The following is a 27,077-nucleotide window of genomic DNA, read 5'->3' as shown; positions in this document are numbered from 1 at the left end:
CATGTCAATTCTTTGTGCGGATTCCGCTGCGGGTTTACACCTGCTCCAATAGAAAACTGCAGGTGTAAACCCGCAGCGGAATCCACAATAGAAACCGCGATAAATCCGCAGGAAAAACCGCAGCAGTTTTGCCCTGCGGATTTATCAAATCCGCTGCGGAAAATTCCGCAATGGAATCCGCAGTGTGTGCACATGGCCTTAATGTGTGATAGGTGAGAAGTGGAGTTTTTCCAAGAGAGAGCGGTGGGACTGTAGACGGTTCGAGGGATGGAGGCGGGGCTGGGGTGGAGCCTGGGTGGAGTCTCAAGGGGGCCCCAAAAATTTTGCCAGTATGGGGCCCCAAAATTTCTAGTGGCAGCCCTGCTTCAGTGTGAATGTACTATTTTCATAGTCATGAAAATACAGAAAAATCTTTAAATGAGAAGGTGTATCCAAACTTTTGGTCTGTACTGTATATGCATGTAATGTGGGAGCCGAGAAGAAATAAGTAACCGCCCAAATGTATAAGTAACAGCAGTCCCTCCAAAACACATATTACAGGGCCACCTGAGGCCTCTCAGCTCAAATATCAACATACCTACTGGTATGTTGTAGCTGGCCTTGTAAAGTGCTTGAGAATAGCTAACTAAAATGATGTATGAGAGAGGGACCTACAAAATGTATAAGTCAGGGACCGCACAATTGTAAAAGGCTAAAAAACTACAACAGTATGTGTGAACAAACGTTAAAAGTGATTATGCAGGAAAAACTGTTTCTTAACCTTTTTCATGTGTTAAGCACAAACTAGGTTAGGTTTGGTAGTTGTTCTTGTTTATCTGTAAAAGTGGCGTAATACTGCGACAAACTTAAGGCCCCGTCTCACATAGCGATTTACCAACGATCACGACCAGCGATACGACCTGGCCGTGATCGTTGGTAAGTCGTTGTGTGGTCGCTGGGGAGCTGTCACACAGACAGCTCTCTCCAGCGACCAACGATCAGGGGAACGACTTTGGCATCGTTGAAACTGTCTTCAACGATGCCGAAGTCCCCCTGCAGCACCCGGGTAACCAGGGTAAACATCGGGTTACTAAGCGCAGGGCCGCGCTTAGTAACCCGATGTTTACCCTGGTTACCAAAAAAAAGACACACACACCGATTCAGCGATGTCAGCGGGACCTCAACGACCAAAAAAAGGTCCAGGCCATTCCGACACGACCAGCGATCTCGCAGCAGGGGCCTGATCGCTGGTACGTGTCACACATAGCGAGATCGCTACTGAGGTCGCTGTTGCGTCACAAAACTAGTGACTCAGCAGCGATCTCGCTAGCGATCTCGCTATGTGAGACGGGGCCTTTATTCCCAGAAACCATATGAGTCAGAAATGCATGCAGGCATATTCTCCAGGCTCTTCCCATTCTGTTTCATCACTTTCCCATCCATTTCAGCCTTTTCCTCAGGCCCCCAGGCCCTTTGTAGGGTCCAGCAGAAAATTACTCGTACTTCCCATTGACTTGCATTGTACTCGCTATTTGGAACTAATACGCGATTTTTACAAAGTACTCGTATCGAGTATAGCGATTATGAATATTATCATCACTAGTTTAATTATAAGTCTTTCCTACTTTACTGAATAATTCAGCTTGATAATGGATCAAGGAATTTGTTGATCCAGGAAATCTGTCCCCTGTGTATTTTTGACCATCCTCTATACTGTTGTGACATGCACACAGTCATGCTCCCAATAAGGTACACATTTAGTAAGAAACAAAGTTTAAGCTATATGGCAACTTTGACTGTGACACGAATGCAGTATGCACTACTATATTACATCATAATGACGGTTGTATTCCACATGACATGTGTCCCAGCCTAAAGCTTCATATTCAAGACTGCATTTAAATGGGACTATATTTACGGCCATATAAAAATGTATCGCATTTATGGGGACTTTTCATGTAAAATCCAGATTATATGACTTTGTCCAGTATGTAACACCCTATTTAGAACTATAGTCTAAAAAAGTGAAATGAAATGGGTTTTAAACAAAAAGCAAATTATTCATTGGTTAATGAAGTTTTTCAGAGTTATTGAATGAATGAATGAATGAATTAATTAATGAATTAATGAAAATAATCCTGAGCAAATGTGAAGTCAAAATCCCTCAGAAGCTGAAAACTGCATTGTTAATCCTTCCTTCACAAAACTAACAATTGTATTTAATCAAAACGGTGCTCTGTGGCTTTAACCATAATTGTTCATTCCATACATCTCTATTCAAGTGCTGCTAACCACATATATGAACATTGTGACATTAAAACTAATGATTCCTAAATAAAGTAGAGGCAAATAGTAAAGAGGTAATTGAAAATATGATGACTACCAGAGCTGAATCCTACAGTAAAATGGAGAGAAATACAATAAAACATAATCACACAGCTTAGCACAGTGATTTGTAAATTAGCTTCTTATTTCTCTTAGAGGCACATAATTTCTTTAGTGCAGCAATAATTAATTTATATCTAACAAGCTCATGCAGAAGCAATTGAGGGCCATAGCTTCAGTTTTACTATTATCACAAGCAATCAATGCATCTGTGTAGAAGCAGCTCCCTCTAGTGCCTACACATTCATGTTGCTTGCAAGTTAAAGATTAAAAGCAGAAAAACAGAAAATACTGTATCACAGTCAAATAAAAATTAAACAATAAACATAAACCATATATTTAAGGGTTACATACTTGTTATATTATGTTTTAGCAGGATTTTAGTATTTGTAAATAAGATAATATGCTCTTGAGTTGTAGCTCTTCTCTTGCCGGGGAAAAATATTGTTTTACATCCTAATGCATTATTTCTAAATAACCTAATCAAAGTAAAGTTGTTTGTTTGAAAATAATCTGACCACCGGTGTGTAAAGCCTCTTTCACACTTCCGTTTTTCAGCTCCCGTCACAATCCGTCGATTTTTGAGAATGCAGGATCCTGCAAAAAAATTTGCAGGATCCTGCATTTTCTCATAGACTTGTATTAGTGACGGATTGTGACGGATGGCCATCTGTTTCATCCGCCGTGCACTGGATCCTGCTTTAAAAAAAAACGGTCCGTTGGGCAGAGAAAACGTTCAGAGGAACGTTTTTCTGCACGTCAGAAAATTGGTCAGCGACGCTGCCTGTGAAAAGCAAGAATCCAGCGACAGGTCCCGTCTTTTCAAACTGAGCATGCGTGGAAGAATTTCCCGTCATTTCAATTTCTCTTTTTACTATTGATGCTGCCTATGCAGCATCAATAGTAACAAGATATAATGTTAAAAATAATTAAAAAAATAAAACATCGCAGTATTCTCACCTACTGTCATCCCGCGCAGCGTCACCGATGCTCCCGGCAATTAGCGTTCCTAGTAATACATTGTGAAATCTCGCGAGACCGCAACTTCTCTAGAGATTTCGCAATGTATTACTAGGAGCGGTAGCTGCCGCGAGCATCGCTGCACGGGACGCCGGTAGGTGAGAATACTGCGATTTTTTTTTTTTTAACCTGGTTTGTGTTGTGTATGCGTTTTCGCAGCGGAAACCACTGCGAAGGCGCATACACAACAGGTGCACATAGCCTTGATGGGTCCGTCAGAAAGACGGGCCCAGTGCACCCGTTTTTTACAATCTGCACAGGATCCGTCTTTTCAACATTTTGACGGATCCTGTGCAGATTGTAAAACCGGAAGTGAGGAGGAAGCCCAAGACTTGCTCTAACTACAATCCAGTAGTGCTGTAAAGCTAGGTTTACATATGGCTGATGCTGGATTTTTTGTTTTCTTCCATTGTATAGCAAAAGTTCAGATGGACATTGATACAAGACATGACCTCATGGTCTACAATGGAATCATTCCCGTCTATCCAGCACATCAGCTTTTGGTCCACACAGGGCAGGTGCCTGTCTGATGGCTTGATCACAACATTTCAAATAACAATGGCATCTTGTCACAGACCAGCAAATGGGTGTAAATGTTAAAAAAGGACGGATGGCAGCTGATCCATTTTTTCATCAGTTTTGCAATCAATTCTGATCCATTGAGTTACATCGGACTCGAAAAAACTGAGTCTGATGCAACAAAATTACTGTATGTGAACCCTGTCTAGCTATGGTTATTGGTAGTTGATTTGAAATAAAATATAAGTATTGAAACTTCAGATTGAATCTGATTAGGAACTGATACCATTGTTTGCAGTGGGATTATTCCCACCTTTCTGGTACATTATTTTTTTTCACTTCAGACACGTACAGGTGTGGTTGCTTGATCATAATATTTAATTTAACATCTGGCCCAAGTTCTGTGTGATTGAATCTTGTAAAAGCCCAATGGCCATCCTGATGACATTTTTGCATTAGTTTTCCCATCAGGTCTGATTCATTGAGATGGATCAGGCTAAAAAAATTGAGTCTGATGCAAAGGATACATGAGAGCTTTCTAACTGTGGCATATATACTTCGTTGATTTAAAGTGAACCTGTCATGTCCCCTGTGCTCCCAGAACCATCATTAGTTGTGTCTGCATATATAAATTCCCTGCCTAACAGTCCCTGTATTAAGTCTCTGTACTTCCGATAATGTGCATTATGCCTCACTGAAGCCGGGATGCATACATCCGGCTTCAGAGGATCAGTAATGAGAGGGGAAGAAGCCGGAATGCAAGAAGTAAGTAAGAATCAGCGGGTGCCCTAGTCCACTAACGAAAACCATATGGACCAGGGATCATCCCACCAAAAGCCCACTCTCCTATAACCGTGGACGTAATTCTACTCAGACTACACAGTGAAAAACAGTGTAGCAATACTTTATTGAACCTCAAAGCAGGCAAATAACACATAGAACAGTCCCAGCAAAACACCCAAGATGGTGAAAATTACAGAGTCTCCTGACTCGCCAGGATAAGAGCCGCTTCCAGAGCCGACTACCACCACCTGTGGCATGTACAGAGAGGAGTTAACGACCAGCTTAGGAAGATGACAGTCCATTGAGGTACAAGGCCAGGTGACAGGAGGGTCATAACATGGCTTGTTGTGAAATTGGATTTTGGGCTCCCCCGGTGGCCACTGGTGGAATTGAACTTGTGTGCATTATCCCCTCTGTTCACCTGTTCCCATCAGGATGTGGGAGTCGCTATTTAACCTTGCTCCTCTGTCACTTCCATGCCGGTCAACATTGTAATCAGAAGCCTTTCTGTGCATGTTCCTGCTACCAGACAACTTCCAGCTAAGTCGGACTTTTGTCCTTGTTTGTTTTTTGCATTTTGTTCCAGTTCACAGCTGCAGTTTCGTTTCTGTGTCTGGAAAGCTCTTGTGATCTGAAATTGCCACTCTGATGTTATGAGTTAATACTAGAGTCTTAAAGTAATTTCAGGATGGTGTATTGATAGGGTTTTCAGCTGACCATGAAAGTACCCTTTCTTTCTTCCTGCTATCTAGTAAGCGGACCTCGATTTTGCTAAACCTATTTTCATACTACGTTTGTCATTTTCATCTTAAATCACCGCCAATATATGTGGGGGCCTCTGTCTGCCTTTCGGGGAAATTTCTCTAGAGGTGAGCCAGGACTATATTTTCCTCTGCCAGGATTAGTTAGTCCTCCGGCCGGCGCTGGGCGTCTAGGGATAAAACGCAGGCTACGCTACCCGGCTACTGTTAGTTGTGCGGCAGGTTTAGTTCATGGTCAGTTTAAGTTTCCATCCTTCCAAGAGCTAGTTCCTATGTATGCTGGGCTATGTTCTCTTGCCATTGAGAACCATAACAGTTTGACCGGCCCACAAAGGGTTAAATTAATTGGCAGAGAAAGGAGAGAAAAAAGAAGTCTGCTGAAAATTTTTTTATTTTTTTTTCCTTCAGTTCTGAGTGTGCTTTCAATTGAATCACTTGCAAGTCTGCCTATATTGCAGCCTTCCTCTCTCTCTCTCCTTCTAATCCTGGAATGGCTCTGGGTTCACCTGTTTAAAATGGATATTCAGAGTTTAGCTGCAGGTTTGAATAATCTCACCACGAAAGTTCAAAATTTACAAGATTTTGTTGTTCATGTTCCTATATCTGAACCTAGAATTCCTTTGCCTGAATTTTTCTCAGGGAATAGATCTTGCTTTCAAAATTTCAAAAATAATTGCAAGTTGTTTTTGTCCCTGAAATCTCGCTCTGCTGGAGATCCTGCTCAGCAGGTCAGGATTGTGATTTCCTTGCTCCGGGGCGACCCTCAAGATTGGGCTTTTGCATTGGCTCCAGGGGATCCTGCGTTGCTCAATGTGGATGCGTTTTTTCTGGCCTTGGGGTTGCTTTATGAGGAACCTCATTTAGAGCTTCAGGCGGAAAAAGCCTTGATGTCCCTATCTCAGGGGCAAGATGAAGTTGAAATATACTGCCAAAAATTCCGTAAATGGTCTGTGCTTACTCAGTGGAATGAGTGCGCCCTGGCGGCGAATTTCAGAGAGGGTCTCTCTGATGCCGTTAAGGATGTTATGGTGGGGTTCCCTGTGCCTGCGGGTCTGAATGAGTCCATGACAATGGCTATCCAGATCGATAGACGTCTGCGGGAGCGCAAACCTGTGCACCATTTGGCGGTGTCTACTGAGAAGACGCCAGAGAATATGCAATGTGATAGAATTCTGTCCAGAAGCGAACGGCAGAATTTTAGACGAAAAAATGGGTTGTGCTTTTATTGTGGTGATTCATCTCATGTTATATCAGCATGCTCTAAGCGTACTAAGAAGCTTGATAAGTCAGTTTCAATTGGCACTTTTCAGTCTAAGTTTATTCTATCTGTGACCCTGATTTGTTCTTTATCATCTATTACCGCGGATGCCTATGTCGACTCTGGCGCCGCTTTGAGTCTTATGGATTGGTCCTTTGCCAAACGCTGTGGGTATGATTTAGAGCCTCTTGAAACTCCTATACCTCTGAAGGGGATTGACTCCACCCCATTGGCTAGTAATAAACCACAATACTGGACACAAGTAACTATGCGAATTAATCCGGATCATCAGGAGATTATTCGCTTTCTTGTGCTGTATAATCTACATGATGTGTTGGTGCTTGGATTGCCATGGCTGCAATCTCATAACCCAGTCCTCGACTGGAACGCTATGTCTGTGTTAAGCTGGGGATGTAAGGGGATGCATGGGGACGTACCTTTGGTTTCCATTTCGTCATCTATTCCCTCTGAGATTCCTGAATTCTTGTCTGACTATCGTGACGTTTTTGAAGAACCTAAGCTTGGTTCATTACCTCCGCACCGGGAGTGCGATTGTGCCATAGATTTGATTCCGGGTAGTAAATACCCTAAGGGTCGTTTATTTAATCTGTCTGTGCCTGAACATGCTGCTATGCGAGAATATATAAAGGAGTCCTTGGAAAAGGGACATATTCGTCCTTCGTCATCTCCCTTAGGAGCCGGTTTTTTCTTTGTGTCTAAGAAAGATGGCTCTTTGAGGCCGTGTATTGATTATCGGCTTTTGAATAAAATCACGGTTAAATATCAATATCCGTTGCCACTGCTGACTGATTTGTTTGCTCGCATAAAGGGGGCCAAGTGGTTCTCTAAGATAGATCTCCGTGGGGCGTATAATTTGGTGCGAATTAAGCAGGGGGATGAGTGGAAAACCGCATTTAATACGCCCGAGGGCCACTTTGAGTATTTGGTGATGCCTTTTGGCCTTTCAAATGCCCCTTCAGTCTTTCAGTCCTTTATGCATGACATTTTCCGTGATTATTTGGATAAATTTATGATCGTGTATCTGGATGATATTCTGATTTTTTCGGATGACTGGGACTCTCATGTCCAGCAGGTCAGGAGGGTTTTTCAGGTTTTGCGGTCTAATTCCTTGTGTGTGAAGGGTTCTAAGTGCGTTTTTGGGGTTCAAAAGATTTCCTTCTTGGGATACATTTTTTCCCCCTCTTCCATCGAGATGGATCCTGTCAAGGTTCGGGCTATTTGTGATTGGACGCAACCCTCTTCTCTTAAGAGTCTTCAGAAATTTTTGGGCTTTGCTAACTTTTATCGTCGATTTATTGCTGGTTTTTCTGATGTTGTTAAACCATTGACTGATTTGACTAAGAAGGGTGCTGATGTTGCTGATTGGTCCCCTGCTGCTGTGGAGGCCTTTCGGGAGCTTAAGCGCTGCTTTTCTTCCGCCCCTGTGTTGCGTCAGCCTGATGTTGCTCTTCCTTTTCAGGTTGAGGTCGACGCTTCTGAAATCGGAGCTGGGGCGGTTTTGTCGCAAAGAAGTTCCGACTGCTCCGTGATGAAACCTTGTGCTTTTTTTTCTCGTAAATTTTCGCCCGCCGAGCGGAATTATGATATTGGGAATCGGGAGCTTTTGGCCATGAAGTGGGCTTTTGAGGAGTGGCGTCATTGGCTTGAGGGGGCTAGACATCAGGTGGTGGTATTGACCGACCACAAAAATTTAATTTATCTTGAGTCCGCCAGACGCCTGAATCCTAGACAGGCGCGCTGGTCGTTGTTTTTCTCTCGGTTTAATTTTGTGGTGTCATACCTACCGGGTTCTAAGAATGTTAAGGCGGATGCCCTTTCTAGGAGTTTTGAGCCTGACTCCCCTGGTAATTCTGAACCTACAGGTATCCTTAAGGATGGAGTGATATTGTCTGCCGTTTCTCCAGACCTGCGGCGGGCCTTGCAGGATTTTCAGGCGGATAGACCTGATCGTTGCCCACCTGGTAGACTGTTTGTTCCTGATGATTGGACCAGTAAAGTCATTTCTGAGGTTCATTCTTCTGCGTTGGCAGGTCATCCTGGAATCTTTGGTACCAGGGATTTGGTGGCAAGGTCCTTCTGGTGGCCTTCCCTGTCACGAGATGTACGAGGCTTTGTGCAGTCTTGTGACGTTTGTGCTCGGGCCAAGCCTTGTTGTTCTCAGGCTAGTGGATTGTTGTTGCCCTTGCCTATCCCGAAGAGGCCTTGGACGCACATCTCGATGGATTTTATTTCGGATCTTCCTGTTTCTCAGAAGATGTCTGTCATCTGGGTGGTGTGTGACCGTTTCTCTAAGATGGTCCATTTGGTTCCCCTGCCTAAGTTGCCTTCTTCTTCCGAGTTGGTTCCTCTGTTTTTTCAAAATGTGGTTCGTTTGCATGGTATTCCGGAGAATATCGTTTCTGACAGAGGAACCCAATTCGTGTCTAGATTTTGGCGGGCATTCTGTGCTAGGATGGGCATAGATTTGTCTTTCTCGTCTGCTTTCCATCCTCAGACTAATGGCCAGACCGAGCGGACGAATCAGACTTTGGAGACATATTTGAGGTGTTTTGTGTCTGCGGATCAGGATGATTGGGTTGCTTTTTTGCCTTTAGCGGAGTTTGCCCTCAATAATCGGGCCAGCTCTGCCACCTTGGTGTCTCCTTTTTTCTGTAATTCGGGGTTTCATCCTCGATTTTCCTCCGGTCAGGTGGAATCTTCGGATTGTCCTGGAGTGGATGCTGTGGTGGAGAGGTTGCATCAGATTTGGGGGCAGGTGGTGGACAATTTGAAGTTGTCCCAGGAGAAGACTCAGCTTTTTGCCAACCGCCGGCGTCGGGTTGGTCCTCGGCTTTGTGTCGGGGACTTGGTGTGGTTGTCTTCTCGTTTTGTCCCTATGAGGGTTTCTTCTCCTAAGTTTAAGCCTCGGTTCATCGGCCCGTACAAGATATTGGAGATTCTTAACCCTGTGTCCTTCCGTTTGGACCTCCCTGCATCTTTTTCTATTCATAATGTTTTTCATCGGTCATTGTTGCGCAGGTATGAGGTACCGGTTGTGCCTTCCGTTGAGCCTCCTGCTCCGGTGTTGGTTGAGGGCGAGTTGGAGTACGTTGTGGAAAAAATCTTGGACTCCCGTGTTTCCAGACGGAAACTCCAGTATCTGGTCAAATGGAAGGGATACGGTCAGGAGGATAATTCTTGGGTGACTGCCTCTGATGTTCATGCCTCCGATCTGGTCCGTGCCTTTCATAGGGCTCATCCTGATCGCCCTGGTGGTTCTGGTGAGGGTTCGGTGCCCCCTCCTTGAGGGGGGGGTACTGTTGTGAAATTGGATTTTGGGCTCCCCCGGTGGCCACTGGTGGAATTGAACTTGTGTGCATTATCCCCTCTGTTCACCTGTTCCCATCAGGATGTGGGAGTCGCTATTTAACCTTGCTCCTCTGTCACTTCCATGCCGGTCAACATTGTAATCAGAAGCCTTTCTGTGCATGTTCCTGCTACCAGACAACTTCCAGCTAAGTCGGACTTTTGTCCTTGTTTGTTTTTTGCATTTTGTTCCAGTTCACAGCTGCAGTTTCGTTTCTGTGTCTGGAAAGCTCTTGTGATCTGAAATTGCCACTCTGATGTTATGAGTTAATACTAGAGTCTTAAAGTAATTTCAGGATGGTGTATTGATAGGGTTTTCAGCTGACCATGAAAGTACCCTTTCTTTCTTCCTGCTATCTAGTAAGCGGACCTCGATTTTGCTAAACCTATTTTCATACTACGTTTGTCATTTTCATCTTAAATCACCGCCAATATATGTGGGGGCCTCTGTCTGCCTTTCGGGGAAATTTCTCTAGAGGTGAGCCAGGACTATATTTTCCTCTGCCAGGATTAGTTAGTCCTCCGGCCGGCGCTGGGCGTCTAGGGATAAAACGCAGGCTACGCTACCCGGCTACTGTTAGTTGTGCGGCAGGTTTAGTTCATGGTCAGTTTAAGTTTCCATCCTTCCAAGAGCTAGTTCCTATGTATGCTGGGCTATGTTCTCTTGCCATTGAGAACCATAACAATGGCTTCTCCAAACATCTCCATTAATCTAGGTGACTGGTGGATCCCATTCCTGGCTTTCACAAACATATCCATGGGGCTCAAGTGACCGGTGGGTCCAAATCCTGACTATGCCCAAACGTATCCATGGGTTCACTGATGGTCAATGGAGCAGATCTGTATTCTTTCAACTGGAGCTAAACTGACATCCTATAGAATGTCAAATCTGTGTCCCTCATGATGGAGCCATGACTAGTGATGAGCGAATATACTCATTACTCGAGATTTCCCGGGCACGCTCGGGTGACCTCCGAGTATTTTTTAGTGCATGGAGATTTAGTTTTCATCGCCGCAGCTGAATGATTTACATTTGTTAGCCAGCATAAGTACATGTGGGGGTTGCCTGGTTGCTAGGGAATCCTCACATGTAATCAAGCTGGCTAAGAGATGTAAACCATTCAGCTGAGGTGAGGAAAAATCTCCGAGCACTAAAAAATACTCGGAGGTCACCCGAGCGTGCTCGGGAAATCTCAAGTAACAAGTATATTCGCTCATCACTAGCCATGATGTCTTGGCTTCTGTTCTGTAAAGTGATCCTGGCTGTGGTTTTGTACAGAATCTCTGATTATCTGGATCTTTGGATCTCTTTGATGGCTTGGATATTCTGTTACAGAGGCTTATATCCTTTTTACAGTTCACAACTGTTCTACAAGCCATCATTCACAGGTAAAGGGGAAGGGGTGATGAGAGTAACTTGCATTATTTGATTATTTAATCCATATTCATAGTTTTTCCTCATCTGTTTTGAATGTCAACAAAATACATGGCATGGCATAATGTATAATCAACATATCAGCAAACATCATTGTTCAGTGACTCTGCATCCCTGTTTTGCAAAGATAACAGTACAATAAGCTGTAGGAGCTGATATAAGGTAAATATGAGATAAATAACAACCATTTGTCAATTTACAAATATCAATTTAACCTACAAGAAGAGTCAACATTTCAGACTCTTGACCGACAAGAAAGAAACACATAAATTCAATAGTCAACATATAGATAACAGTCTATTCCTCCTGGCTTACTAAAAATCGATGTCTGCTTAATTAAGATAAAATGCTGTGTCATCACAGTAAGTATAGCTCTACTGATGACGCAGCGCTTGTAAGTTATGTTATCACACCCATAGGGGCATGATAACATGCTAAGTGGGCCGACTAGTCAGGGGACACTAACTCCCCCATGACTAGTCAAAGCCCTCATTTAAATAAAAAAACAATCTTTAGAAATACTTTTTTTAAAAGATCTGTTTATGTATGCAATGTAATACAGAGACTGTTAGGCGGGGAATTTATATATGCAGACACAACTCCTGGTGGTTCTAGGGTCATGGGGGACCTGAGAGGTTCCCTTTAAATCTAATCTCAGTATTAAAAATTTTCATTTTTACTTTGATTATTCTGTACTTCATGAATACTAGCCAGGTGTACCATGATCCTAAGCTGTATTTACACATGCATTCATCTTCAGAAGCCAGTTTTTGATGCAGTTTTTAAAGCTAAATCAAAACTAGATGCAAACTTATTATTAAACTAATTATGTAATTTACTGGATTATCATATAATATTAATTTTTAGTCATAGAGATAATCAAATATTTTGAAATTGGAAAACATAGGTTGCATTGATTTTTTAAAATTTAATTTGTACGAAATCGCAAATCTCAAGTGCTGCTAAGCCTATAAATGCCAAGCAAAGATGAGTAACAAACTGAGTTCTTGTAAGAAAAACTGTATTGAATCCCTTTCTAGCGCTTTAATGAAAGCACAAACTAAAAAATGTCAAACGACCTAAATGTATATGACTATAGATAAACAGTTAGTAACTGTTGGTAAACAACTGCCTGTTTAATAATAGACAGCACAAATAGATGTTTCTTGCAATTTAATTTCAAAGAACCTTCACTCATTGCCTGTAAGTTCATGAACATTTCTGAATTTTCCTACACTGGGGCCAACTTAGAATTCACAGGACTGGGCTCACATTTGCATTCAGGAAGGCTGCGTATGACTGCGTACTTCCTCCTTGAAGCTCTGCCTACGCACCACCTACTTCTGTATGCATCCTGTGTTTCCCTGTGTACCTATCTTTAAAATTTTGCACTTTCGTGCTGTCGAGGCAACCCCCCGTATCGACACATGCAGACACATCCGCATACAACACATGTCCCTGAGTACCCAATGTTAAAGATAGGTACGCAGGGAAGCACAGGACTCATACAGAAGTAGGCGGAGCGTAGGAGGAGTTTCATGGAGGAAGAAGGGAGGAAGTGCACAGCCATCCGCAGCCCTCCTGAACGCAAATGTGAACCTAGCCTTAGACTGTAGTCTACATTGACTGACCATGCATTTTATAATGATGCAAGCAGGAATCTGAACTTGATATTGGCTATCCATTCTATTCCTTATTCTTTGCGTATCACCTTCTCTATCCATGTGACTAAGTGCAACAAATGACACTGCTGAATGGAAAACCTCTATTGGAGAATTTTGATGTTGCAGCTGAAAAACTGATACTACAGATACTTCATCATCAAAAGAATTAGCCATTGTTAATGTGAATTAAATTCTGCTGAACCTTCAACCCTTGTTTAAGTGATGCCTTCTAGAGATAACTGTTCAATATTGATTGACCATCTCTTGAATATCAATATGGAGTAGAAAAAGGGATGCGGCTCTAACCCAGTTGTAGCAAAATTAAAGTCCTTTATTTACCATCCAATGGTTGAAGACATTTGTTAGGAGTCAGCAGGTGAATGCGAGGGTGCGGGGAGTGCGGTATGGACGACGGCCGTTTCGCTCGAGTAGCGCTTCCACTGGTCCAGGTGTGTGATTAAAATGATGTAATTTCCTTTATAGTGGAAACTGACTATCAAGTATTACAAAAAACATTATAAAATATTGTGCAAAACATGTATCACAATAAAATAAAATAAAAACAATCACATCATAATTGCAGCGTACAACATACAATGATTATAGAAATACTGTGTGTTCTGTCCATTTTAACAAGGACAGTATGGTTCCAATTATCCATTAAAAAGTTTTAGTACTATTAGTGTTTTGGGTTTGCAGTGTTATAGCACCACCCAGTGGTGGTTAAATTTATAACCTGTGTTTTTCAGTAATAATTAGAGTGTTGTATTGTGGTGTTGCACCAAGGTATCATGGGATGGGGAAACTCCATTTTCTCTCTGTGTATTTCCCTGGACACACGTGTTAATCTGCTGTGTTGGAACTACCTCACTTACTTGCCATCCTGGTTAAGTTTATCCGGTAAGATTGTTATCCCTGTTCTTGCAATACAGTGTTCTACAGAATGTGATTACTGTATAGCAACTAGTACTTAGGAAATCTATTATCTGTGACTTACTGTACGTAGTTATATATAGAAGTTGCATCATCCTGTATACTTTTCTATTGGTTGTAAAATGTCAGCTGTGTTGTTATTTGGCTCAATACTTATCCATATCATTTGTATTCTTATAGTTTTACAGCGCTCATGTTTACCAATAAACAAGTTAGACTACAGAGAACAGTCTGCTTATCTGGGAGACAGAAGTGGTTTATGCCGTATGTCGGATCACACACCGTATCAACGTGTATGAAGACAGAACACTGTGAGATCTAGTCTATCATTTAGTCCGATTGTACCTTGAGCATTTGCTCTTATTATCCATCAGGCTTCATGTTTCAATAATAATTTGTTGTGACTACATCCTTGTGGAGGATATTTAACTATTTCTAGTCCTGCGAATCATAATAATTTTGGGTTAGAATTATGTTTTTCCTGCATGTGTTTTATTAATCTTAGTGATCCCTTGCCAGAAGTTATGGAGTTGTAATGCTCCCAAAATCTTGTGGCCATGGGTCGAATAGTTTTTCCAATGTAATAAAAGAAGCAAGGGCAGTATAGTTTATAGACAACAAATTTACTTTTTCATTAAATGAAATCACATACTGTATGCTGGATTGGACCAATGTGCAATGGATTTTCTACCACAAAGAAAATGGGAGACGTTTAATAACATCCTGAATAGGACATGTGCACAATATATACCCTATGGGAATAAACATACTAGAAATAGGAGGAAACCACCATGGCTAAATAGAGCTGTAAGGGGTGCAATAAGGGACAAAAAGAAAGCATTTAGAGAATTAAAGGAAGTAGTTAGTGATGAGGCATTAAATAAATACAGAAAATTACATAAATTCTGTAAAAAGCAAATCAAGGCAGCTAAGATTGAGACAGAGAGACTCATTGCCAGAGAAAGTAAAAATAATCACAAAATATTCTTTACCTACATAAATAGTAAGAAACTAAAAAATGATAGTGTTGGCCCCCTTAAAAATAGTCTGGGTGAAATGGTGGATGAGGATGAGGAAAAAGCCAATATGCTAAATGACTTTTTTTCATCAGCATTTATACAAGAAAATCCCATGGCAGACAATATGATCAGTGATAACAAAAATTCCCCATTAAGTGTCACCTGCTTAACCCAGCAGGAAGTACGGCGGGGTCTAAAAATCACTAAAATTGACAAATCTCCGGGCCCGGATAGGATACACCCCCGAGTACTGCAGGAACTAAGTACAGTCATTGATAGACCATTATTTTTAATCTTTAAAGACTCCATAATAACAGGGTCTGTACCACAGGACTGGCGTATAGCAAATGTGGTGCCAATATATAAAAAGGGGACAAAAACTGAACTCGGAAATTATAGGCCAGTAAGCTTAACCTCTACTGTGGGTAAAATCCTGGAGGGCATTCTAAGGGATGCTATACTGGAGTATCTGAAGAGGAATAACCTCACGACCCAGTATCAGCATGGGTTTACTAGGGACCGTTCATGTCAGACTAATCTGATCAATTTCTATGAAGAGGTAAGTTCCCGACTGGACCAAGGGAACCCAGTGGACGTAGTGTATATGAACTTTTCAAAAGCTTTTGATACAGTGTCACACAAAAGGTTGATACATAAAATGAGAATAATGGGGATGGGAAAATATGTGTAAGTGGGTTAAGAGCTGGCTCAGGGATAGGAAACAAAGGGTGGTTATTAAAGGAGCACACTCGGACTGGGTCGCGGCTAGCAGTGGGGTACCACAGGGGTCAGTATTGGGCCCTCTTCTTTTTAACATATTTATTAATGATCTTGTAGGGGGCATACAGAGTGGAATTTCAATATTTGCAGAGGACACTAAACTCAGCAGGGTAATCAATACAGAGGAGGACAATTTTATATTACAGGATGATTTATGTAAACTAGAAGCTTGGGCTGATAAATGGCAAATGAGCTTTAATGGGGATAAATGTAAGGTCATGCACTTGGGTAAAAGTAATAAGATGTATAACTATGTGCTTCATTCTAAAACTCTTGGCAAAACCGTCAATGATAAAGACCTGGGAGTATGGGTGGATGACAAACTCACCTTTAGTGGCCAGTGTAAGGCAGCTGCTACAAAGGCAAATAAAATAATAGGATGTATTAAAAGAGGCATAGATGCTCATGAGGAGAACATAATTTTACCTCTATACAAGTCACTAGTGCGACCACACTTAGAATACTGTGTACAGTTCTGGTCTCCGGTGTATAAGAAAGACATAGCTGAACTGGAGCGGGTGCAGAGAAGAGCAACCAAGGTTATTAGAGGACTGGGGGGTCTGCAATACTAAGATAGGTCATTATTACACTTGGGGCTATTTAGTTTGGAAAAACGAAGGCTAAGAGGTGATCTTATGTTAATGTATAAATATATGAGGGGACAGTACAAAGACCTTTCTGATGATCTTTTTAATCATAGACCTGAGACAGGGACAAGGGGGCATCCTCTACGTCTGGAGGAAAGAAGGTTTAAGCATAATAACAGACGCGGATTCTTTACTGTAAGAGCAGTGAGACTATGGAACTCTCTGCCGTGTGATGTTGTAATGAGTGATTCATTACTTAAATTTAAGAGGGGACTGGATGCCTTTCTTGAAAAGTATAATGTTACAGGGTATATATACTAGATTCCTTGTTATGGTGTTGATCCAGGGAACTAGTCTGATTGCCGTATGTGGAGTTGGGAACGAATTTTTTTTCCCCAGTGTGGAGCTTACTCTTTGCCACATGTTTTTTTTTTGCCTTCCTCTGGATCAACATGTTAGAGCATGTTAGGTTAGGCTATGGGTTGAACTAGATGGACTTAAAGTCTTCCTTCAACCCTAATATCTATGTTACTATGTTACTATATGTAAATGGCAAGAATTACAATTCCCACATTTATAATTTCCTTGTGGAGAGCCTTTTTTTAGCCAATTATTTTCCACTGGCATTAGGCGATTATGTACCAACAAATCAGCCAAATTTTGTGTTTGTTTGCATGCGAACTGTGGGCAATTAATGCTTATTCTAGATAAGTCTCTATCTGTTTGTAACACATGCCAATTTTTTTGAATAGCTCCAGCGTCGGACTGGAGCACCTTGGGCCCACCAAAGAAAATCATTCTTGGGGCCCACTAAAAAAGCACTAACGTCAGAGTATAATATAAGATAGTTCACAACTTAATTATGTAGCAAGGGTTGGGGTAGCCCCCTCACAGAATATAATGTAGCACCCTCATAAAATATAATGTGGTCCCCTCTCATTGAATATAATGCAGCACCCCACAAAATATAATGCAACCCCCTCAGGTATGACGCAGTCCCCACCAAAGAATATAATGTAGCACCCCCATAGGGTATAATGCAGCCCCCCCTCATATAGTATAATGCAACCCACCACAGAATATAATGTAGTCCCCTGAGAGAATGCAGTTCCACCACAGAATATAATGAAGCCCCCCCATAGAGTATAATGTAGCCCCCTCATATAGTATGATGTAGCCCCCATAATATAATGTAGTACCCTGAGAGAATAATGTAGCCCCACCACAGAATATAATGCAGCCCCCCATAGAGTATACTGTAACCCCTCATATATTATGATGTAGCCCCCCATAATATAATGTAGTAATTCAGTTCCCCCACAGAATATAATGTAGCTCCCCAGGGCCATATTTAGAGTTTCTGCTGCCCTAGGCACTTTTAGTGCTGCCTTCCCCTTTGGTGAGTATGACACTATCGGCAGTGACTTTGGCAAGAATCGCTGATGTGAAAGTCACCTTTTGCAGCAGATCCAGCAGTTTTTCTGCATCTGCCACGTAACAGATCACTGACAGCAACACTGCGTTTGGCCTCATTCATTCCCTATGGGATTTGCGGCACTTGCCGTGATGTGGCAAATGCAGTACCATACCTCCCAACTTTTGAAGAAGGGAAGGAGGTATAAAGTTTGCGACACGCGTAGTACGCCACGGCAAATTTTAGGCCACGCCTCTGACCACACCAATTTTGCAACTAGTCACACCCATATCCACGTCCCAATCACAGCCATTTAGCACTGCTGATCACACTGTTTTATATACAATAATTATAAACAAAAAAAAATATGGCCACACAGTGCTCCATACTGTATAATGGCCACACATGATGCTCAATACTGTATAATGGCCACCACACATGATGCTCCATACTGTATAATGGCCACACACAGTTCTCCATACTGTATAATGGCCACACATGATGCTCAATACTGTATAATGGCCACACATGATGCTCCATAGTGTATAATGGCCATACATGATGCTCCATAATGTATAATGGCCACACAGTGCTCCATACTGTATAATGGCCACACAATGCTCCATACTCTATAATGGCCACACATAGTGCTCCATACTGTATAACGGCCACACACAGTTCTTCATACTGTATAATGATCCCACATGATGCTCAATACTGTATAATGGCCACAAATGATGCTCCATGCTATATAACGGCCACACATGATGCTCCATACTGTATAATGTCCATTTGCCGCACATGATGCTCCATACTGTATAACGGCCACACATGATGCTCAATCCTGTATAATGGCCACACACAGTTATCCATACTGTATAATGATCCCACATGATGCTCAATACTGTATAATGACCCCCCTCCTGTATGCATGGCTCATCTCCTTCCCATCCCATATGCATGGCTCATATCCCCCTGTCATGGTTCCCAATGGCAGGGAATTAAAAACCTAACACGGGCAAAAACAGGACGAGCTCTAGGGTGATGGAACCTGAGCTGACCGCGATCCTGAACCTCAACACTCAACTAACAGCAGCCGGGGAACGTTCCTGGGGGGACTCTAGACGTCTCGCGCCAGCCGGAGATCTAGCTACCCCTATCAGAAGAATCACAGACCTATCTTGCCTCCAGAGAAATATTCCCACAGAAATAGCAGCCCCCCACATATAATGACGGTGAAATGAGAGGAAGGCACAAACGTAGTTATGAAAACAGATTCAGCAAAATGAGGCCCGCTTAAGCTAGATAGCAGAGGATACAAAAGGTGAACTGCGCAGTCAGCTTAAAACCCTTCAAAATACCATCCTGAAATTACTTGAACTCATGTGCCAACTCATGGCACATGAGTGGTAATTTCAGCCCACTAGAGCAACCAGCAGCAGAGAATTACATATCTGCAAGCTGGACTAAAAACATGAAAGCAAACATGAAACAGGGAAATCCAGACTTAGCTTGTCTTGAAGGCCTAGGAGCAGGTAGCAAAGGTAACAGAGACACACTGATACATTGATAGCCGGCAAGGGAATGACAGGAAAGCCAGGTTAAATAGGAAACACCCAGCCTCAGATGGACAGGTGGAAACCAGAGACCGCAACCCACCAAAGTCACCCAGTACCAGTTGTAACCACCAGAGGGAGCCCAAAAACAGAATCCACAACAGTACCCCCCCCTTGAGGAGGGGTCACCGAACCCTCACGAGAACCCCCAGGGCGATCAGGATGAGCTCTATGGAAGGCGCGGACCAAATCAGTCGCATGAACATCAGAGGCGACCACCCAGGAATTATCCTCCTGACCATAACCCTTCCACTTAACCAAATACTGGAGTTTACGTCTGGAAACACGAGAATCCAAGATCTTCTCAACAACATACTCCAATTCTCCCTCCACCAGCACCGGAGCAGGAGGCTCAACCGAAGGAACAACGGGCACCTCATACCTCCGCAATAACGACCGATGGAACACATTATGAATAGCAAACGATGCTGGGAGATCCAAACGAAAAGATACAGGGTTAAGAATCTCCAAGATCTTATAAGGACCGATGAACCGAGGCTTGAACTTAGGAGAAGAGACCTTCATAGGGACAAAACGAGAAGACAACCACACCAAGTCCCCAACAAGAAGTCGGGGACCCACGCGGCGACGGCGATTAGCAAACTGCTGAGTCTTCTCCTGAGACAACTTCAAATTGTCCACCACCTGATTCCAAATCTGATGTAGCCTGTCCACCACCATGTCCACTCCAGGACAATCCGAAGGCTCCACCTGACCAGAGGAAAAACGAGGATGAAACCCCGAATTACAAAAGAAAGGAGAAACCAAAGTAGCAGAACTAGCCCGATTATTAAGGGCAAATTCGGCCAGTGGCAAAAAGGCAACCCAGTCATCTTGATCAGCAGAAACAAAACACCTTAAATAAGTTTCCAAGGTCTGATTAGTTCGCTCCGTCTGGCCATTCGTCTGAGGATGGAATGCAGACGAGAAAGACAAATCAATGCCCATCTTAGCACAAAACGTCCGCCAAAATCTAGACACAAACTGGGATCCCCTGTCAGAAACGAGATTCTCCGGAATCCCATGCAAATGAACCACGTTCTGAAAAAATAAAGGGACCAACTCAGAGGAGGAAGGCAACTTAGGCAAGGGTACCAAATGAACCATCTTAGAAAAGTGGTCACACACAACCCAGATAACGGACATTTTCTGTGAGACAGGGAGATCTGAAATAAAATCCATGGAAATGTGCGTCCAAGGCCTCTTCGGGATAGGCAAGGATAACAACAACCCACTGGCCCGAGAACAGCAAGGCTTAGCCCGAGCACACACTTCACAAGACTGCACAAAGGTGCGCACATCCCTTTGACAAGGAAGGCCACCAAAAAGACCTGGCCACCAAGTCTCTAGTACCAAATATTCCAGGATGACCAGCCAACACAGAAGAATGGACCTCGGAGATGACTCTACTGGTCCAATCATCCGGAACAAACAGTCTTTCTGGTGGACAACGATCAGGTTTATCCGCCTGAAACTCCTGCAATGCACGTCGCAAGTCTGGGGAGACGGCGGACAATATTACCCCATCCCTAAGGATACCAGTAGGCCCAGAGTCTCCAGGAGAGTCAGGCACAAAACTCCTGGAAAGAGCATCTGCCTTCACATTCTTTGAACCTGGCAGGTATGAAACCACAAAATTGAAACGAGAAAAAAACAACGACCAACGAGCCTGTCTAGGATTCAGACGCCTGGCAGACTCAAGGTAAATCAGATTTTTGTGATCAGTCAAGACCACCACACGATGTCTAGCACCCTCAAGCCAATGACGCCACTCCTCAAATGCCCACTTCATGGCCAAAAGCTCCCGATTACCCACATCATAATTGCGCTCGGCGGGCAAGAATTTTCTAGAAAAGAACGCACATGGCTTCATCACCGAGCCATCGGAACTTCTCTGTGACAAAACCGCCCCCGCTCCAATCTCGGAAGCATCAACCTCAACCTGAAAAGGAAGTGAAACATCTGGTTGACATAACACAGGAGCAGAAGAAAACCGGCGCTTAAGTTCCTGAAAGGCCTCCACAGCCGTAGGAGACCAATTAGCAACATCAGCACCCTTTTTAGTCAAATCAGTCAAAGGTTTAACAACACTGGAAAAATTAGTAATGAACCGACGATAAAAATTAGCAAAACCCAAGAACTTCTGAAGACTCTTAACAGATGTAGGTTGTGTCCAGTCACAAATCGCCTGAACCTTGACGGGATCCATCTCAATAGTAGAAGGAGAAACAATGTACCCCAAAAAAGAAATCTTCTGGACTCCGAAGAGACATTTTGAGCCCTTCACAAACAGAGAATTGGCCCGCAGGACTTGAAACACCTTCCTGACCTGTAGAACATGAGACTCCCAGTCATCAGAAAACACCAAAATATCATCCAAATACACAATCATAAACTTATCCAGATATTCACGGAAAATATTGTGCATAAAGGACTGAAAGACTGAAGGAGCATTAGAAAGTCCAAAAGGCATTACCAAATACTCAAAATGGCCCTCAGGTGTATTAAATGCGGTTTTCCACTCATCACCCTGCTTTATCCACACAAGATTATACGCACCGCGAAGATCTATCTTAGTGAACCACCTAGCCCCCTTAATGCGAGCAAACAAATCAGTCAATAATGGCAATGGATACTGATATTTGACTGTAATCTTATTCAGAAGGCGATAATCTATACAAGGCCTCAGGGAACCATCTTTTTTTGCCACGAAAAAAAAACCTGCTCCCAGAGGGGACGAAGATGGACGAATATGTCCCTTTTCCAAGGACTCCTTAATATAATTCCGCATAGCAGTATGCTCTGGCACTGACAGATTAAATAAACGACCCTTAGGGAACTTACTGCTAGGAATTAATTCTATAGCACAGTCACAATCCCTATGAGGAGGGAGCGAATTGAGCTTAGGCTCCTCAAAAACATCCCGATAGTCAGACAAAAACGCAGGGACCTCAGAAGGAGTAGATGAAGCGATTGAAATCAGAGGTGCATCATCATGAACCCCCTGACATCCCCAGCTTAACACAGACATTGTTTTCCAATCCAGGACTGGATTATGAGTTTGTAACCATGGCAGACCAAGCACTAGTACATCATGTAAATTATACAGTACAAGGAAGCGAATCACCTCCTGATGAATGGGAGTCATGCGCATGGTCACTTGTGTCCAGTACTGCGGTTTATTCATAGCCAATGGTGTAGAGTCAATTCCCTTCAAAGGAATAGGAACTTCCAGAGGCTCCAGACTAAAACCGCAGCGTTTGGCAAATGACCAATCCATAAGACTCAGGGCAGCGCCCGAATCCACATAGGCATCGACGGAAATGGATGACAGTGAACAAATCAGAGTTACAGACAAAATGAACTTAGACTGCAGAGTACTAATGGCAAAAGATTTATCAACCTTTTTTGTGCGTTTAGAGCATGCTGATATAACATGAGCTGAATCACCACAATAAAAACACAATCCATTTTTCCGCCTATAATTATGCCGTTCACTTCTGGACTGAATTCTATCACATTGCATAGTCTCAGGTGCCTGTTCAGAAGACACCGCCAACTGGTGCACAGGTTTGCGCTCCCGTAAACGCCGATCAATCTGAATGGCCATAGCCATAGACTCATTCAGACCTGTAGGCGCAGGGAACCCCACCATAATATCCTTAATGGCCTCAGAAAGACCATCTCTGAAGTTTGCAGCCAGGGCGCACTCATTCCACTGAGTAAGCACCGACCATTTCCGAAATTTTTGACAATATACTTCCGCTTCATCATGCCCCTGAGAGAGGGCTAATAAAGCCTTTTCAGCCTGAATCTCCAGGTTAGGTTCCTCATAGAGCAATCCCAGTGCCAGAAAAAACGCATCCACACTGAGCAATGCAGGATCCCCTGGTGCCAATGCAAATGCCCAATTCTGAGGGTCGCCCCGCAGGAAAGATATTACAATCTTGACCTGCTGAACAGGGTCTCCAGAGGAGCGAGATTTCAAAGAAAGAAACAATTTGCAATTGTTCCTGAAATTCAGGAAGGTAGATCTATCTCCAGAAAAAAACTCTGGAATAGGAATTCTAGGTTCATACATAGGAGTGTGAACAACAAAATCCTGTATGTTTTGAACTTTTGCAACAAGATTATTCAGGCTGGAAGCCAAACTCTGGACATCCATGTTAAACAGCTAAGGTCAGAGCCATTCAAGGGATAAGAGGAGGTAAGAAGCAGCTAGACAGCAATTAAGGGCTAGGCAGCAAAACTCTGAGGGAAAAAAAAAAATTTCCCTTCAACACTTCTTTTTCTCCTGCTTCAGCCCAAACAATTAACACTTTGTGGGCCGGCTATACTGTCATGGTTCCCAATGGCAGGGAATTAAACACCTAAGGCTGGTTTCACACTTGCGTTTTTGTCTGCAGCGTTTTTTACCAAAAAAACGCATGCGTTTTTTCCCCCTATATTTAACATTGAAAACGCATGCGTTTTTTGGTGTACGCGTTTGCACGCGTTTGTGAACGCATGCGTTTTTTAACTGCATGCGTTCATTTAATAAAATGCAACTTGTAGTATTTTGAGGGGCGTTTTTTTTTCCCAAAAAAACGCATGCGTTTACATGCGTTTTTTTTGGACAAAAAAATGCATTGGAGTCAATGGGGACGCATGCGTTTTTTTTGACATGCGTTTGCATGCGTTTTTTTGACGCATGCGTTTTTTTTGGCACCATTGAATTAAGTGTAGATAAAGATGTCTAGACACTGATAAGACTCCCCCATAGCAGCAGGGTTATAAAAGGAAGGTGGGGGGAAGTTTCTGGTCACTTCTCATCAGACTCCAAAGAAGACAGCACCCTGCCCGGACGCATTCTTGGACAAGACACAGAGCAATGTGAGTATATCCTAGCCAATGCATTCATTTTCAATTTTTTGGATCTACATGTCCTAATTTCTTCTATTTTTTTTCTTTTAACACACATCAGAATGTCTTCTCCGGTTTCCTCGTCTGATGAGGAGTTCCAGCCACGTCAATCAGAAGTGGATCACGTGAGCGAGGTATGTTTTTTGTCCGTCAGCTTGGTAAGTATTGACTGTCACATCGACACATGAGGCAATTTTTTTTTTAAAATTTTATAGAGCACTTCAACTGAGGGACAGAGAGGTACTGAGCAGCGGAGTCAAGGTCCAGGTGGAAGACGGCAGCGGGTATGTATACCAGGCAGACTGTCCTTATTGTAATATTCTTTTAACTTCCTTTCTGTACCCTTGTTTTTCTATACATATTTCTTATATCATCCTTTTCTGAAAGTTGTCTTTCATATTCCTGCCCTTTCTCATCTTCGTGTCTTATTTTTTCCAAATGTGGTTGAGCAAACTTAAATGATTTTGTTTTAATTTTAGGTTTCACAACGGGACGAAGACCGGATTGATAATGACCTGCTGATCAGTCTGGTCCAGGAGCGAGTCCCGTTGTGGGACAGCCGGGATCAACAGCACGCCGTCAATAGTGTTCTCCGTCGTTTGTGGAGTGAGGTGGCCCAAGCGTTGTGGGATGGCTGGGAGAATTCCCCGCCACGGGTCCGTAATGCATTTGGTAAGTATTGCACGGTAGTGTGAAGCAACAGACCTTGGCCATGCTCTCTTGACTGTGTGTGATGAAAGAAACTTTTCGTAGTTTCTGTCATCACACACAGTCACGAGAGCACGGCCAAAAGTCCTTATTCTGACCATTATATTTTATTGTTATTTCACAGTGGAGAAAGTAAGGACACGTTGGCGTTCCATGAAGGACCGCTTCAACAAGGACCTACGTGCAGAGAAGAGTGCAGCTAGTGGTTCCGGAGCAAGGCACCGGCTCTACAAATACCACCGTGTGTTGGCCTTCCTGAGACCGGTCCTTCTCATGAGAACGTAAGTATTTCTCACATGCCTCCGGTTGTATTGCATTGACATAATCTGTCACTTTTAATTCCACAGGATGTACCGTCTTGTTATAGTTTGGTATTAATTTTCTGTTTTCTTTTTTCACAGCACACACTGCACGACTGTTGCCACAGGTTCTGGAGCGGTCCTTCAGCCGGCAGCCACGGACCCGTCCCAGCCATCCAGCAGCGCAGCACCAGGTGGGTCTTCCACACTCACTGGAGACCAGGGGGCTGGCCCATCAGGTCTTCCCCTTTCGCAGTCCTCTTTCGCTGCACCCATTTTTGCGGGCTCATCCCGGCAGCGACAGAGGGCTTCGGATAGGTCCCTCATGCCCGAGTTTTTACACTTGAGCTCGGTTTTACATGAAGCTATCAAGGCTTTAGGTGACAGAATGGATGTGACCCATAATCTCTTAAATTGCCGCATCCAGGATGTCGCCAAAAGCGTTGATCAATTGAAAGCCGACCTCAAGAAGCCAGCTCATCATTTTTTCAATCAAATCCTAGAGGGCATGTCGGAACACCTTAGCCCTGATCTCCAGCTGAGTGTGATGCAGGCCTGCAATGTTGCTTTTGTGCAGGCTATGCAGCAGAGTCAGAGTCGTAATGTGGCGGCATATCCAACTGTGCCGTCACTGTCACAAGTAAACACTATTCCTACCTCTGCTGCATACCACTGCACGGCCACCTCTATTCCCTCTACAGGTGTACTCCACTACAGCGCCAACACGATGACGAGTGCTGTTGGACATCCCACCGCCACCACCGTGACGACCGCTGCTCCGGCTTGGACCTCCTCCGCTGACACCACGATGACGCAGGACCCTGGCGTGGCTTATCGGCCCGGCACCCTCCCGATGCAGCAGGACCCATCCATGCAATATCGGACCGGCCCACCCCAGATGCAGCAGGACCCAGGCCTGGCATTTCGGACCGGACCCACCCCGATGCAGCAGGACCGAGGCCTGGCATATCTGACCGGACCAACCCCGATGCAGCAGGACCGAGGAGTTGCTTTCCGGGCAGGACACCCCCCGATGCAGCAGGACCAAACCATGGCGTATCGCACCGGGCCCCCCATGATGCAGCACGACCAAGCCATACCTTTCCAGGCAGGACCCACCCTGATGCAGCAGGATCCATCCATGGCTTTCTGTTCCCCCCCACCAGCAATGCAGCAGGACAATGGTATGGGATTTGTTTCCCCCCCCCCAACGAGGCACCAGGATCCTGGAAGGGTTTTTGTTCCCCCCCCCCCCAACGAGGCACCAGGACCCAGGCGGGAGTTTATCTTTCCCCCCATTGGACTCAGACATTGCCGAGCGCTCCACAATGGAGACTGACTGTGTGGAGACGGGTCCTGACGTGTCTCCCGCCCACACTTTACAACATAGCCCAAGAATACTTCCCCCAACCCGGAAAACCCAACGTAAAACTGCCAAAACGCATAAAAAACAAAAAACTTTGATTATTCCTCCCCTATCACCTACCGATGTGTCTCAACCTTCCAGTGTGTCTCAAGCCCCTCATGTTTTAAGCCCCATCCCCGAACTTCCAGACCCTTCAAGTTTTGTTGCCCATTCTCCTGCCACCTCTGCCTCCTCCACGGTGAGCCAGGCTTCAGTTTTGAATACCCCCCAGTTACGTCACTCA

General features: G+C 43.7%; 1 protein-coding gene across 1 annotated transcript in view; it reads left to right on the top strand.

Annotated features, from left to right (window-relative positions):
- LOC143817632 (uncharacterized) overlaps positions 1-26,552 on the top strand; it is a 61,402-nt gene extending 34,850 nt beyond the window's left edge. The window contains exons 3-9 of the mRNA XM_077299124.1: positions 11,408-11,460; positions 24,483-24,555; positions 24,637-24,705; positions 24,901-25,093; positions 25,254-25,410; positions 25,531-26,482; positions 26,541-26,552. Coding sequence (XP_077155239.1) covers positions 11,408-11,460; positions 24,483-24,555; positions 24,637-24,705; positions 24,901-25,093; positions 25,254-25,410; positions 25,531-26,482; positions 26,541-26,552 — 1,509 coding nt within the window. The remainder of the gene's footprint in view (positions 1-11,407; positions 11,461-24,482; positions 24,556-24,636; positions 24,706-24,900; positions 25,094-25,253; positions 25,411-25,530; positions 26,483-26,540) is intronic.
- The last annotated feature ends 525 nt before the right edge of the window (positions 26,553-27,077 follow it).

This window comes from Ranitomeya variabilis, chromosome 3 (genome assembly GCF_051348905.1).
Source record: "Ranitomeya variabilis isolate aRanVar5 chromosome 3, aRanVar5.hap1, whole genome shotgun sequence".
Classification (NCBI taxonomy): Eukaryota; Metazoa; Chordata; class Amphibia; order Anura; family Dendrobatidae; genus Ranitomeya; species Ranitomeya variabilis.
The sequence above is the reverse complement of the archived record's forward strand: the minus strand, read 5'-3'. Positions and strand labels throughout refer to the sequence as shown.